General features: G+C 43.5%; 1 protein-coding gene and 1 long non-coding RNA gene across 4 annotated transcripts in view; both read left to right on the top strand.

Moving 5' to 3' along the window:
* Positions 1 to 15,037, top strand: part of LOC309363465 — a 98,909-nt gene that overhangs the window by 33,283 nt on the left and 50,589 nt on the right. The window lies entirely within an intron of this gene.
* Positions 1,408 to 15,037, top strand: part of RB1 (RB transcriptional corepressor 1) — a 50,987-nt gene continuing 37,357 nt past the window's right edge. The window contains exons 1-7 of one of the 3 annotated variants that reach the window (XM_081914933.1): positions 1,408 to 1,550; positions 5,630 to 5,744; positions 6,692 to 6,801; positions 7,603 to 7,737; positions 10,371 to 10,409; positions 10,834 to 10,901; positions 12,742 to 12,852. In XM_081914933.1, coding sequence (XP_081771059.1) covers positions 1,480 to 1,550; positions 5,630 to 5,744; positions 6,692 to 6,801; positions 7,603 to 7,737; positions 10,371 to 10,409; positions 10,834 to 10,901; positions 12,742 to 12,852 — 649 coding nt within the window. In that variant the 5' untranslated portion in view covers positions 1,408 to 1,479. Of the gene's footprint in view, positions 1,551 to 4,706; positions 4,727 to 5,629; positions 5,745 to 6,691; positions 6,843 to 7,602; positions 7,738 to 10,370; positions 10,410 to 10,833; positions 10,902 to 12,741; positions 12,853 to 15,037 lie in introns of those variants that run through there. The other 2 variants (XM_081914934.1, XM_081914935.1) reach the window with 2 other exon arrangements.

The raw sequence follows: 15,037 nt of genomic DNA, 5'->3' as shown, positions 1-15,037 counted from the left end.
TCTTTCAAGCCTGAGCTCATTCTGAGCTTTAGCCTGGCTGACCCTGCAACTGCTGGCTTCTCATGTGATTTCCCCTTTCTTCCATTTTTATACATGCCCTTCTTAAATCTCAGCTCATCTGTAAGCATTCTTTAGATGCCTCCCACTTTCTTGTTGCAATTGTCTGCATTTCACCTTTAAGAAACTCCCATCCTTCTTGGATTCCTTCTCTTTGAGTATTTCTGACCATGAGATCTCACCCAGTAGCTACTTAAGCTTTTTGAAATTGGCCGCCTTAAACTGCAGATCGCATGTGTGACTAAATGCAGCTTTCCCTTGCTTCTGAATCATGAAACCCAGGAGGACTTCATCACTCCCTTCTAAGTTTCTGAATACAGGTGGTGACTATTTTGTGCATGGGTTCTGCTCCTGGTCCCTGCATGCTCCACCCTGCTCCCATTCTGGCTTCTTCCTGGTCCAAAAGGACCTACGTCGGTGGTCACACATCAATGGGGTGCACACAATATGGTTGCCATCTTTACTTCCACTTTGTCAGTTCCTCCCTATTGGTGAGTACAAAGAGGGACCGAAGGGTTCAAAAAATTATTTCTCCAAAGTGAGTGACTGGGTGGTAAAATTTCAAACAAGGGCAAAACGATGCATTTTTTTGGGGGTATTTTTTGGGGATGCAGGTGGTGCTGTGGTCTAAACCAGAGCCTAGGTCACTTGCTGATCAGAAGGTCGGCAGTTTGAATCCCCGTGACGGAGTGAGCTCCTGTTGCTCAGTCCCAGCTTCTGCCAACCTAGCAGTTCAAAAGCACATCAAGTGCAAGTAGATAAATAGGTACCACTCCAGCGGGAAGGTGAACAATGTTTCCGTGCGCTGCTCTGGTTCGCCAACTTAGTCCTGCTGGCCACATGACCCGGAAGCTGTACGCCGACAAACGCCGGCTCCCTTGGCCTATAGAGCGAGATGAGCACTGCAACCCCAGTCGCCCGCGACTGGACCTAACTTTCCGGGTTGCCTTTGTATTAATTTCACAGATGTGATGGTGTTTGAACTGGTGGCGATGGACCAGGAATGAAACCTCGGAGTGGTGGTGGGTAGCTTGATGTTCACCGTTAGCAGCAGCAGCAGCAGCAGCTGTTAAAAAGGCAAATTCCATGTTTGTGATCAAGGAGTCGAGAATAAAACTGGTGCCCAGTTCTGGCCCCCCCTCACTTCCAAAGGCTCGGGGCAGAGGGAATAAAGTGCCTCTCGGCGCAGCGTCCCACTCGAGGCCCCGCTTCTACGGGACCAGGCTCTGCCCCGCTCAGAGCCCACCACCGGCCGAGGCTCCGCCGCCGCCCCGGCCCGGCCCGCCCGGCATGCTTTGCGAGCGGCAGCGCCTGGGCGGCGCCCCGGAAGTGACGCAGGGGGCGGGAATCTGCCGGAAGGAGGGGCGGGAGCCGCGGGCGCCGGTCGAGGCTGGTCGGGCTGTGGCGGCGGCGGCGCCCGGGATGGCGACCCCCAGGACCCCCAGGAAGACGGAGGCGCCGCCCGCCGGCCAGGCGACGCCGGAGCGGGACAGGTGAGGCTCGCGGGGAGGGCGCGGGAGGGAGGCGCGTCCCCTGAGGCCAGGTCTCTCCCAGGCGGGGGCGCGGCGCTTTCTCTCCGCTGTGGCGAAGGGTCCCTTCCGGGGCAGAAGGAGCCTGGCGGGGCCGCGCGGGGTCCGGGGCAGCTTGGCGTCTCCCCGGGGCGGGGCGTGGAGGATGCCCGCCCGCCCGCCCTCCCGTTGCTCTGGCGGGACTCGCGGCGCCTCACCTGCCACCAGCAGAGAGAGACAGGACAGCGCTGTCCCCTCGTAACTCTCCTGCAGCCCGAGCAGATATTCTGAAAAGGAGGACGGTGTATGTGAAGCAGAGAGAAAGGAAACGGCATCAGGGACACCAGGGAACAGAGATCCCGCAAATGGATCTCCTCTCTCTCTCTCTGCCCGGCAAGGAACTTTTATTCTGACCCAGTCCTGTCATGGGAGTGAGGTGAGGATTCCCCTGGCATCCCTGCTCCCTCCGGATCCCACTTCCGCCTCCACCAGACTCCAGATGTCTCTTCCTGGGACCCCAGCTGTTGCTGCTGCTGCCATCCTGCCAACTACAGTGGTACTTGGGTTACATACGCTTCAGGTTGCAGACACTTCAGGTTACAGACTCCGCTAACCCAGAAATAGTACCTCGGGTTAAGAACTTTGCTTCAGGATGAGAACAGAAATCGTGCTCCGGTGGTGCAGTAGCAGCAGGAGGCCCCAGTCGCTAAAGTGGTGCTTCAGGTTAAGAACAGTTTCAGGTCAAGAACGGACCTCCGGAACCAATTAAGTACTTAACCTGAGGTACCACTGTATAGCTAACACTTCTGCATTCCAGCACACTTTTGAACCTGGTGACATCCGGAATGTCATAGAGATAGGTTAGAAAATGAATACAGTGGTACCTCGGATTAAGTACTTAATTCGTTCTGGAGGTCTGTTCTTAACCTGAAACTGTTCTTAACCTGAAGCACCACTTTAGCTAATGGGGCCTCCTGCTGCCGCTGCGCCGCTGGAACCCGATTTCCGTTCTTATCCTGAAGCAAAGTTCTTAACCTGAAGCACCATTTCTGGGTTAGCGGAGTGTGTAACCTGAAGCATATGTAACCTGAAGCATATGTATCCTGAGGTACCACTGTAGAGTGCCCTTGCTCGATGTCGTGCTCTTATCACTAGAGGTTTAGTTATAGGAAGATGGGACGTACGGTTGCCAGAAATTCAGATCTTATGGATGACTTCTCATGCCTTTCTCCTGCCAAATGGAAATGGATAAAATTAGTGTCTAATCAGAAAAGCTTGTTCTGGCCCAAGGCAACACATGTAGTGCTTCAGGGGGAGTCCAGCATGGCAGCCATATTTTTGTCACGATCCACCTTGGGTACCAGCCCACTGGTTGAGGATCCCTGCCTTGTCCTGAGCATAACCTCTAGGACTTGTGTCTATTTCTACTGTTCTCCCTTGGCTAGGTTTAATCAGACATGAAAGGCTTGCAGCAGCACATTGTTAGGTGCATAGCCAGAAGCACCTTGTCAAAAATAAAAGGCTGCAAAAACTGAAATGAGTCCCATAAAGCATGATTTGATGAATCATTGGAAATCTCACTTGGAGCTGCATCAGTCATTCATACAACCAGCTTTAAAATCTAAATCTCAAAAATTATTTCTGTCGGGTTAGAACTTTTCTTGTGAGCCAATAGTACTGTTTGTTTACTATAGCTATCAATCATTTTGCACAAAAGTTACTAATTTGGTTTTGGAATCACTGAGACCTCAGTTGCATCTGCAAATGTTTGCAAGGAATTTGCACGCTTACTTCAAAAGGTAGCCAGATTTAATGGCAGCTCTCAGTGCAAGACCTTTCTTTAGATGACTGCTTGTTCTATTCATGGAAAGATTTTACAAATTGAGTAGAGTGTTGTTCCAATAAAACACACCAAAAAACCCTAAAAAAGCACCCAAAAACTAATTATAATCAAATGGGTTCGGATATTTGTAGATTTTAATAAACTGCAGCTGATGTTCTTTAATGTATTTACCAATAATTGTATTTAAACTTTTGATCAAAATTGTTGTCCATATTTTGTAATATTGGTTCAGGAAAGCAATGGGTTAATAATACTCTATTCTAGAGAAATAGTGGTTCTTTTTTGTTTTACCACCTGTTTGACTTAATCTCTTTTTGAGGGGGAAATATTGCATTAATTTATTTCTTCTAACAAATTATATGCTAATCCTTTAATAAATGTTTTGTAATATTCTTCTGTAAAACCATCTGGCCCTGGTACGGTGCAATAACTTGATAACATTCAGTAATAGTTCCCAGGTTTCAGTATCCATTGCAGGCCCATCTGCACTGTACATTTAAAGCAGTATCATACCACTTTAAACAGGTATGGTGTCTCCCAAAGAATCCTGTACTGTATACCTGAAAGAGCATTTCCACCACCAGCTCCGAGGGCCTTCTGGCGGTTCCGTCATTGCAAGAAGTGAGGTTACAGGGAAGTGAGGTTGCAGAGGGCCTTCTTGGTAGTGGCACCCTCCCTGTGTGACACGCTGCAAGGAAATAAACAACTATCTGACTTTGTAGAAGACCTCTGAAGGCAGCCCAGTATAGGAAACTTTTAATGTGTGGTGTTTTACCATGGTTTTATCATTTGTTGGAAGTGGTCTAGAGTAGCTGGAGCAACCCAGCCAGATGGGCGGCATATAAATGATTAAATAAATCATCCTCATCATCCTGGGAATTGTAGTGGTTTAACATTTAATCCTTCCCACGGAACTCTTGAAACCGTAGCTCTAAACAATAGTGCAGTGCAGCTGCAGTATATAATTTGTGTTTCTTGTTCTGGTGTAGAGTACGAATACTGTTGATAAAAGCTGGTTCATTATGTGCTGATGTTGCTGCAATACTACGTGGTCTGAAGAATGAACTTTATGATTGCCCAAAGAATCCTGATACTCTTCATCCTGATAAATAAAGAATAATCCATAACCCACCTTAAATTTAGGTTATGGTCATTCCCCCCCCCCTACAAGATTACAAAGCAAATGGAGGCAAGATGGGGGATCTAGCGGAAGATGGAATGAATGCTGTGCACAAAAGAAAAGTTCTTTAGAACACAGAAGCAGTCAAGTGGGAAAGCAGCCTAGAAGAGAAGGGTCTGCAGTTCCATTCTAGCAAATGTAAAAACCAAACATCTTACTCAATTAGAAGAGGTAGTTTGGCAAAATCTGTATCTCTATAAATTTGTGAACAACTTTGCATAGCCAATTTATTTGGTTCTTTTTGAAATCTGTGGTATTTGGAGGATTGTAACCAGCCATAGTAAAACAGTTCATACAGAGAGCAGAGGGGGACTTTAATGTAGGAATGTATAAGACAGTAACACCCAGTGAACTTCATGGCTGAGTGGGGATTTGAACCCAGGTCTCCCAGGTCCTAGTCCTACAGACGCTCTAACCGCTCGCTGGGGAGAACCTTTTTCTTTCAGTTTGCAAAGTCACAGCTTCTGTGACAGGTGGAGCTGCCAGTGAGGGACGTTGACTCATTCTCTACATTCATACCCGCATAGCATGATTATTTAAAAATTTTAATGTTTTTATTTCTGTAAAGGAAAAGACTTCCCTGTAAATGGTACGGGAGCAGTGGCGTAGTTGAGGGGTGTAGAGCTGGGGGAGCATGGCCCCCAGGCACATTTTTTGGAAGGGAACTCCCCACCCCTGCAAAAATCCTAATCCTTTTTGTCATAGTTTCCCATCTGCACCCCATGCTCAACCTGCATTCCTAGAAAGAAAAGATGCAACAGTTCCAAATAAAGGGAGCAAACCTTTATTCTTCCAAGCAAGCCAGCAAAAGTAATATTATGAGACGAAATGAAAGGCAAAGCAAGAGGGATTGCTTTACTGCTAGAACCATTTATTTTTGAGAAACAAGATCACCATTAGACGCCCCTTAAATCATCAGCCAGCACAGGAATCAGCAGCAGAAGCCCCACAAGCTTGTCTGCAAACCACAGCATGTCTCAGCAAAAGATTGGAGGGGACGGGTGAAAATCAGTCCGATTTTGATACATTTTTCTTCCTTAGGCTTCCATTTGCTGAAAAAGCATTTTTTGCCCTATGTGATGCCTTGCATGTGACGGACAGTGTGCGAGTAACCGCTTGGAAGACTTATGAAAAAGTGTCTCTGGATGGAGTTGTAGTAAGTATATGATTTGTTTCTTGACAGATTAATGGCCATTTATGTTAGAATGTGCTCAAGATATAAAATAGTTATGAAGACTGAGACAATAACACTAAACCAAAAACTTTACTAGCCTCTCTTTATACTCAAAACATTTTTTCCTGCCTCCGTTTCTATTTCATCTTATGCAGTTGAGTTGGTTTGCGAACAAACAGTATTGGTAGAAATCATGCATATGTAATAGTCTTCTAAAAAATCCTAAATTTAGTGTGAACCTTAGATATTTCTGAAATTGCATTAATCAAATGTAGGCATTTATGACCAGTAACTTTGAAACGGGGTTCACTTCTTTCCTGTATAAGCACAACACTCATGTGCTGAAAGACCTTTTCCCCTCCCCACTTGCCATGTGCAGTTGGGCCCTCAGCAGACCAGGCAGGTCTAGGAATGGGAATCCGAGGCCTCCTGCCGTTCCCATGCAGATGTTCCTAGCTCACATTGTTGAATAAGGTGGAGAGGAGAAGCTGTATGGGCATGTGGGAAATGTTTTTGTTCCTCACCATGTCTAGATATGTCCTGCGCATGTGTCTACAGGTACCCTGAGGAGGGAAGCCTTCTGAAGTGTTGCCCTGCCAATTAGAGTGCTTCTGTTTCCTATTGATGTCCATGGGAGAGCCTGGGATTTTCTTAATTTTTTTCACATTGACATGAATGGGGTTTCAGTATCCTAATCTTAAAATCTATCTTAAGAACGAATTCCACTGATTCTGAGGGGGTGCAGGAGAACCTCAGCTATTTTTATATCAATCATATCCATTTGACATTTGCTTCTTGGTATCATTTGCCAAATCATACTAGCATATGCATATTCCTAAGAAAATGCTTTGTCTTAAGAAACAACATTGGCTACTCAGTTCTGCTTCTGATTTACAATGAGCATGAAAACTACTCTTTGTTTTTTCTAGGAGAGCCACCTTAAAAAAGAATGGTGGGGGATCTGTATTTTTACAACAGCCATTGACCTGGATGAGGTGACATTCACTTTTACAGAGCTCCTGAAATGCCTAGGTATTAGGTAGGTTTGTTGTATCAGCTGAGTTTGATACAATTCAACAGGTATGGAATAATTCTGTGCGTGTATTTTGTCGGAGGCTTATTTCCCGACTACTGTGAATGGTTCTGTTGCTGTGATTTTGCCTAAAGCAATGTCTAACCAGGGTCTAGGATTTAACAAGATAAATGTTTCCTTATTTCACTTGCATGAAGAAGGGTCTGAGATCAGTTTTTGTCAGATCGTATTTGAGAATAGGTAGGGACTGTTAACCTCCCTCCCTATTTTCCATATCGAAACCTACCCTGCTGTGGAAGAATACAAATCCCTGCATTTCCTCCCGGCTGCAAAGCTTAATAGCAGCTTGGTGGGTCTGCACTTTTGGTCAGGGAAGTGCTGTGCTACTACCCTGATAACTTTTATCAAGCCCTCCATGCATTGCAGCTGCATTTAAATAACGGCTGTGGAGTAGGGAATCGTGATAGCAGCTTTGCCATCTCATGTCTGTTTTAGGCCAGGGAAAGAGAGTGGTGTGAGTTGGCTGAAGGTTGAAGTGCGATGAGATACAGTTTTTTTCTTTGGGACTCCAGGGTGAGGTGCTGGATAGACTGCCTGGGGCCAGTTTGCTTCCTCCTGTGCCTGGCTTGGGGATAAAGCAAATATTTTAAAGGCCCTATATGCTTCACTGCTCTGTTAGCTGAGCAAAGCTTAAACCCTGTAGCATTGCTCAAAGAAAGTTTGGTCCTTTTTGAGAAATTGGCTTTTAATATGTGCTTTGAGCCTTATGGAAATATTTGATTATTGACTGTTATGTTTTTCTTGCAGCGTTTGCAAATTTGTGTACATGATTAAAGAAATGGATGTCAACATGGACACCATTAGTACTAAAGTGGAAAGTACTATATCACACCTAAAGAAAAAATATGATGTCCTGCTTGCACTATACCACAAGTTGGAAAGGTAAAGTGCTTATTGTTTTCTGCATTTTAAAACCTAGTTTAAATTTAAATTTACTTTTTTGAGTGAATTACAGCATTAAAATGAACATTGTATTTGGGGATTAAGAATGGTGTAGTGGCTGGAATGTTGTGACCTGGGAGACTGATGTTCTAGTCCCCACTCAGCCATAAAGCTCGTTAGGTGACCGTGGGCCTGTCACTGTCTCTCAGAAATGATAGGTCAAGATATCCCTGCAACCTCCAGCTTAGTCTTGCTATTATTGATTGACATATCCCCCAAGGTCCAAAGAACTGACAATCTTCCTGTTTATAGCAGCACAATCCCAAATCATACAGATAAATGAACAGAATATGGTTTATTGGGTTTTCTGAGTGTCTCACTTACCATGCCAGAATTATTCAAGGCACTGCTAAGAAAGATTGTTTTCAGTCTGTCTGGTTCCCCTTTTTAAGTTAAGTTAATAACAACCTAAATGTTAAACCTACAATTGCTCAAATCTCACTGTGGAGAGGTTTAGTTTCTCATAAACGAAGAGGCTTGACACAGGTGGCATGTTTATGATCTTAGCTTAGCTTATCATTTTTATTTCATTGTAAAGGCAATAAAAACAATTTGGGGGAAAATGTCTTTATTATCCTGTGTTTGACTGTAACACAGTATGCATTGATGATATGATAAAACAGAAAAGCAAATAAAAATTGATTTAGAAAAAAAGTTCACAGTTCAGCCAAATTAATTCAAAATTACACAAGCACACACAGTGTCTTTTGAAAATTGATAGTACAACAATGCTTGTCTGGATCATGTATTACTACTACTGCTACTAATTTTTTATTTGTATCCCGCCCTCCCTGGCCGAGGCCATGCTCAGATTTTATAACATTATAAAAACAACACAATATGCATAAAAACAGACATCAATTAACTAAAATACGTCTTAGAATTAATTCAGACAAGTTAAAATCTGGGCAGGTGGCAATTATCAGGTTAGAATTGAGAGTGGTTAATACTTGCCAGGACCAACTGTTTCCACTGAGCATACAAGGACCTGTGAGCGGGTTGGGGGGCCTCCTTCGGGCTTGTTTTTATACAAAGGAAAGTAATTCTGACCTATAATTAAGTAAATTATTGGGCTACATTTGAACTTGCATGTTTAAATTTGTTCATACAATAAAGATACCGGTACCATACTTAAGATTTCAAATATTCTACTCTTTATTGCTCTTGGATGGCCATCTGTCATGGATCCTTTAGCTGAGTGAGATTCCTGCATTGCAGGGGGTTGGACTAGAGGACCCCTCAGTCCCTTCCAACTCTGCGATTCTGTGTTTCTAATACATCCTTTAGCAACATCCTTCCACCACAAATTTGCAGCATTGAAATCCTCCGGGCTGGAAGGGGGTGTTTGAATGGTGTGAAAGGGAACAAGGAGGAGGAGTTTTAAACTTCCTGTTAAGTCACTCTGTAAAATACTGCAGTGGACGCTCCGGTTGCGAACGTGATCTGTGCAGGAGGCACGTTCGCAACCCGTGCGGGTCGCAATTCGGCGCTTCTGCACATGCGGAAAGCGTGATTTAGCGCTTCTGTGCGTGTGCAACCGCTGAATCCCGGAAGTAACCCATTCTGGTACTTCTCGGTTTCGGTGCGTCCGTAACCTGAAAAAAAAACGCAACCTGAAGCGTCTGTAACCTGAGATATGACTGTATCAGCATATTACAGTACATAAAGGGAACAGAACAGTTCCCTTGAGCTGCCAGTTACTAGTATGTCTCTCAAGCTGAGCTGAAGAGTTTGGATAAGGGAGAGGAGTAAGCAATTCTACTACACAAACACAAAGTAAAAACAAAAACCTGGTATCATTCCTATATGGGGCTTTCACAACTAAGAGGTGTTGTCCAAGAATATCCAGGTAACCCTGAAAAGACGCACCCCAAGTTACTGGACATGTTTTGCTTTGTGTGCAAGGCATCTCCCACCTCCTACAGCCCAGAGGGGCTCCATATCCACACTGAGCTCTTCCTCGGAGGGTTCCTGGACCCTCACAAAGCTCTCCCTGCCCGCCTGCGAGGTGCCTGAGGGGACGTAATTCAGGGGGCTTCTCGCAGCCTCACACAGGAGAGATCCGTTCCTGGTCTGCTTCCCTTCCCTTCTCCAGCTCCCTTCAGCCTTGGGAGGCATTTCTCCCTCCACGGCCTCAGTGCCTGCAGCCACAAGTTGGATCTGAAGTCTTAGGCAAGGCATAATGCGACAAGACTTCAGAAACTGCTCACACTCATAAAATTCCTTGTTGCAGAACGTGCCTGCCGCCGTCGGCTTTTCAGGTGCTTGCTAAATGGTACATATATAATATATAAAATAGTGTATAGTATAATACTGTATAGTATAGAAATAATAGTAGACAGATTTTAGCATTCATATGATAGTATAAGTTTCAGCATAATTGGAAAAACCGCTGCAGAATTTCATTTTGCATCCCTTTGGCTCCTGCTAAAAACCATCTAGGATCCAACCCTCTCCCAGCAAACACATTTTCTTCAAAGCAGCTGTGACTTTAGAATACTCTGGGTGTGCTGAGTTGAAATCTTAAGTTTTAGAGTGCACTGATACGCCTTTTTTCTTTTTCTTTTTAAAAGAACTTGTGGACTTATCTATGTTGAGCATCCTGATGATCAGTAAGTTTGTCTGTTTTCATAAAATCAAAGAAATGTTGATGTGTGAGCTGCTAGCCAGTGCATAGGTTCACAAGATAGCAGGTGGCAAAGGGTAGGAGTATGTTTCACTGTTATAATGTGAAGGTATATTGTTTTAATAAACTGTTGGGGGTGTGGTGGTGCTGTTTTTGTTTGTTGCTATGTTAGGTATTTTTATATTGTAAACTGCCCTGTCATCCTCGGATGAAGTGTGGTATAGAATTATTATTATTATTATTATTATTAATATTAATATTATACAGTAACTGTATTTTTGGCTTAAAAAATCACAGCCACACAAAGCATTAGACCTTTGATTTAAATCACTTAGCTGCATACCTTTTTAAAAGTGTTTTAAAGCAGGAAATGTAGAATCGTCACTTATGTTTTTCTCTTCTATTTGTAGAGTTTGTGCTGAACTAAGTTCTTCACTAGTTCTAAAACTATGCTGGATCATGTTTCTTTTGGCAAAAGGTAAGTAGTAGTATCCTTCAGTGTTTAAACGAAAAAAGAACCCCCCCAAAATTGGTTTGACTATTTTGACTCTTAAGCTTTGCATTAATATTGTAAGCTACCTGGAGAATGCTGTTATTAGGACCATATATGTATGCTGATCAGTCATTGATCAGTCAATCAGTAAAATAATTTGAAATCTGAGAAAAGCAAGCATAGGGCTGGTTCCTACCGTGTGTGTGTGTGAGTGAGAGAGAGAGAGAGAGAGAGAGAGAGAGAGAGAATTGGGCGATATTCAGCTGGTTAAGTGATGACAAAGCTTCTCTCAGGAATACAAAAATAGCAGAGGAAGATACTTATCAACTACCAGCTGAAATTTTTTTCTAGGCATGTTTGGCTTAGTTAGAGAATCTTCCTGTCATTTTTACCATATAGTTGCCAAGCTAAGCAGTCATATTACCAAGGTGAATTCAGTGCTGCATTTGTGCCAAAAGGGATCACCTGAAAGAAACCACCTGATCATGTATAGTGGAGCCCTTTGTGTAATACCTTGGTGTGCTACTGTTGTTTAGCATGGGCATATCCTAAAGCAGCAGGGGCCATTTTGGATAAACCGTGATGACCTGCCAGTGACCTGATGTCAGGCGCAAGAGCGTTAAGGGGATCTCTTACTTCAAATCTACATAAGCACCATAGCACTAAGGTTGGAGGGAAGCCTTCAATGAGGAAAAGGTAGCAATGAGATCTCTTATCTCTTCTAAGCACCACAGTGGTCAGATCAGAGAGAAGCTGTCAGCTTAAGGGAGAGGTTTGTGGAAATGCTGCTTTTTGCTGCCGTTCTTATCCCTGTGGTGCTTAGTCCTCTGGAAAAAGCAAGCAGAGGAATCTTAAGGGGAAGGGGCTAAAATGCTAAACGTGTGTGTGTGCGCGCGTGTGCGTGCGTGCATGTGTATGTATGTGCGCCTGTCTGGCTGCTTGCAGGTCTGGTGTGTGGGAGAGGGAGAGAAATGTGTGCTTAGTGCGCATGTGTGGGACAATGGAAGAGGGAAAAGGCACATACATTTTTCTTGTTTTTGCCCTGCCCACCATGGGAACGTGCCCCTCAGAAGGTTGGACAAGCTCTGATCTGGCCCTCAGGCTGAAATAGGTGCTCAGTTCCTGTCTTAAAACTTTATTTGAGCAAGGTCGTGAATACTAGGCACTGAAAATTGTTCATGATTATAAAGTGTTTGGCAACCTAGATAATTTGCTGAAGAGCCATAAGATACAAAGTGTTGCATCCAGATTGTCTCTTCTGCAAAAGGAAGAGCTCCTTTCATTCACAGAAGGAGCTGAGCTCCAACAGAGGCCTCTGCTGGAGGGAGGGGAGCCAATGTCTGCTGATTCCCCCAGTCACCCACCCACCTTCCCCCTGTTCTGGAATGTCCCCAAACTCTCCCTTGTAGCTTTCAGGAAGCAAAAAGGGCTGCAAGGGAATGGGGATTGTGCAACAATGGCCACCCTCTCTTCATTCAGTGTCCCATGAGCTCTAAATCTACGCCTAGAGGGCGGATTCAGCCACCTAGATCCATTAGCAGAAGCCAGCCCAAGGGCTCCTGCTAACCCAGTAGGGTTTTGCCTCATGCCCAGATCTGCTCTGGAGGATTGGGAGAACCCTCCGGAAGAGCAGGAAAGGGGAGATCCTTATGCTGAGCAGGCAGAAATGCTTGCACTGACAGAACACTCTCCTTAGTCCTCTCTTGAATTCCACCCTATGTATTTCCAGCCTAGTTTTCCCAAATGTGAAACATGATACATTTTTCACTTATGGTTTGAAGAGGTGTTTATTGAAAATGTTCTCTCATTTTTCTAACGTTTTCAGGAAAAATACTACAGATGGAAGAAGATTTGGTTATTTCCTTCCAGTTGCTGCTTTGTGTCCTTGATTATTTTATCAAACTGGTTCCTCCAGCAGTACTCAATGAACCATACAGTAAGGATTTAAGCTTTTCATTGCACACAACAGTAAACATGTTTGTAGTCCACATAAGAGATTGTGTGTCCTGAAAAGATAAAGAGAATTTTATAAGTTGTTTAAACTGACCCCACTTTCATTTACTGTGTTGCTTATATTTGTGCCCCTTAGTGCATTCTGTACCAGAGCGACTGTTCAGCCCTGCAGATATATGTTGCTACAAAGGAGAAGCAAAAATGTAAAAGCTTACGCTTAATAATATTTGGGAATCATGCTTGAGTATTGAAAACAATAACTGCAGTATTTGCATTTTATAATACAGTACTTGCATAACTTTTGTATTGCTGGAATGCCCTTTAGAATCATTTCCCCATATTCTCTACATCTCTGAAAGACTTGCCGTGGTTACGGACAGGACTTTCAAAAAGAAATGCATAAAGTACATTGTAATTGTACATTCCAAATCCAAAGAGGGTTTTTACTGAAAATGACACAAAGAAAATTGAAACGTCTGTTTTAATCTGAGTTTTGTTCTTGTATTTTTTGCATGCTGCTTAAAAATATTAAAATATTGTTTACAAATCCTTTTTTTAAGGTAAATAATAAATATTTACCTATGAAAGTGTTATTTGTAATTTACTGACTTTCCTGGTGGATGCTTGAATATATATTAGATTTTGGTTTAAAGCATCCCTGAAATCTTTCAGAGGGCTATGTCATGTTTAAAAAGGTTTTTTAAATAAAATTGTTTTGTGAATTTGCCCTAGAGCTCTGTATAAACTGATATTCTGGCATCAAAAATATATGGTGATACATATACTGTGAGTGCACATGTCACGTGAATGTGTGCTCTGAATTTTGTGCTGATCCGAGTCAGACTCCGTAGGAAGCCAACCTTTTTGGACCAGTGGGCACATTGCAGGTTTTGAAAGAGTTCTGTTTTGCAGTAACAAAATGGCTACCATGGGGGAGTGGCATAACATTGCAGCTCACTTCAGAAGGTCAGCCAAAGTAATTGCTGCCCAATTACAACAGAAAGCCTTTCCCAGTACCAGGAAAAATGTACACAGTAGCCACAATCACTTCTCTCCCTCGCACTCATGCCACATATGCAGACCACAGACACACAGGCCTCTCTCTCTTGCGTTCACACCCCCTTCAGGTACACAGCCACACGTGCCACCCTTCCTCTCTCTCTCTCTGGCCAAGTGCATCTCCTTTGTCTCTCTTTCTCTCTCTTTGACCCAGCAGTCATGCGCCCCCCCATCTCACACTGCACACATATCTCTCCCCTCTCTCCCCTGCCTCTTCTCCCCCCACCCCAAATCTTTCCAAACCAGCCAGAATGCAGTTGGGGGGGGGGCTTCCAGTTCTAGCAACCACTCCACACTTCTGCCATTTCCAGTTATTTAATTTTTTGTGGGTTACCTGGACTGGGTGCCTTTGAGCACAGGGGCCTGGGGATGCCAGGGAAGGCCTTTGTGAGAGCCATGGAACCCGAGGGCACCAAACTGGCGATCCTCACAGTAGGCAAAAGGCCCCAGTCTATAAGGCTATTGCTTCACGCTGTTCTTCATTATTGTTGAAAGAAAATCCTGAAAGAGTGCCAGTTGCAGAATCATTTTAGATTTCAAGATGAGGCAAAATTGTTTTGGTTGGTGGCTGAAAAACCAGGCACATTTGATTCAGAAATACTAAATTCTATTAATTCCTAAGTGTGAGACTAAAATAGTGTTCCTGTTCGTAGAATGACATAGAAAGAAACACAATGATGAGTTCTAGAACTATCTATCTAAAATGTAACACAGATATTTCTAATACTGTTTTTATGTTTAAATATTTATTGCAAAACCCCTAAAAGGGACAAAAAAGATAGATATCCATATTTTAGGGGTTTTGCAAGAAATATTAAAACATAAAACCAGTATTAGAAATATCTGTGTTGCATTTTAGATAGATCTCGAACTTATCATTGTGTTTCTTTCTATGTGATTCATAGAGAGAGAGAAGGAAGAAAAGCCGAGGGATGGATGTGAATGCAGTTGAGTGTTGAGGATTAAAGGCTTGTGCCAAAGTTTCAAGGATATTTTAAGAAAGCAGCAGTCTTCGGAGGGTTATTCATAGTTAGAGTTACTTCTTGTTTAATATATGTTCTCATTTCCTTTTCAGATATACAGATATAGCTTTTAAAAACTTATTTTCA

The sequence above is a fragment of the Podarcis melisellensis genome (assembly GCF_964234715.1).
Source record: "Podarcis melisellensis genome assembly, chromosome: 1".
In the NCBI taxonomy this organism is placed as follows: domain Eukaryota; kingdom Metazoa; phylum Chordata; class Lepidosauria; order Squamata; family Lacertidae; genus Podarcis; species Podarcis melisellensis.
Note: the sequence above shows the minus strand (reverse complement) of the source record. Positions and strands in the feature narration are given on the sequence as shown.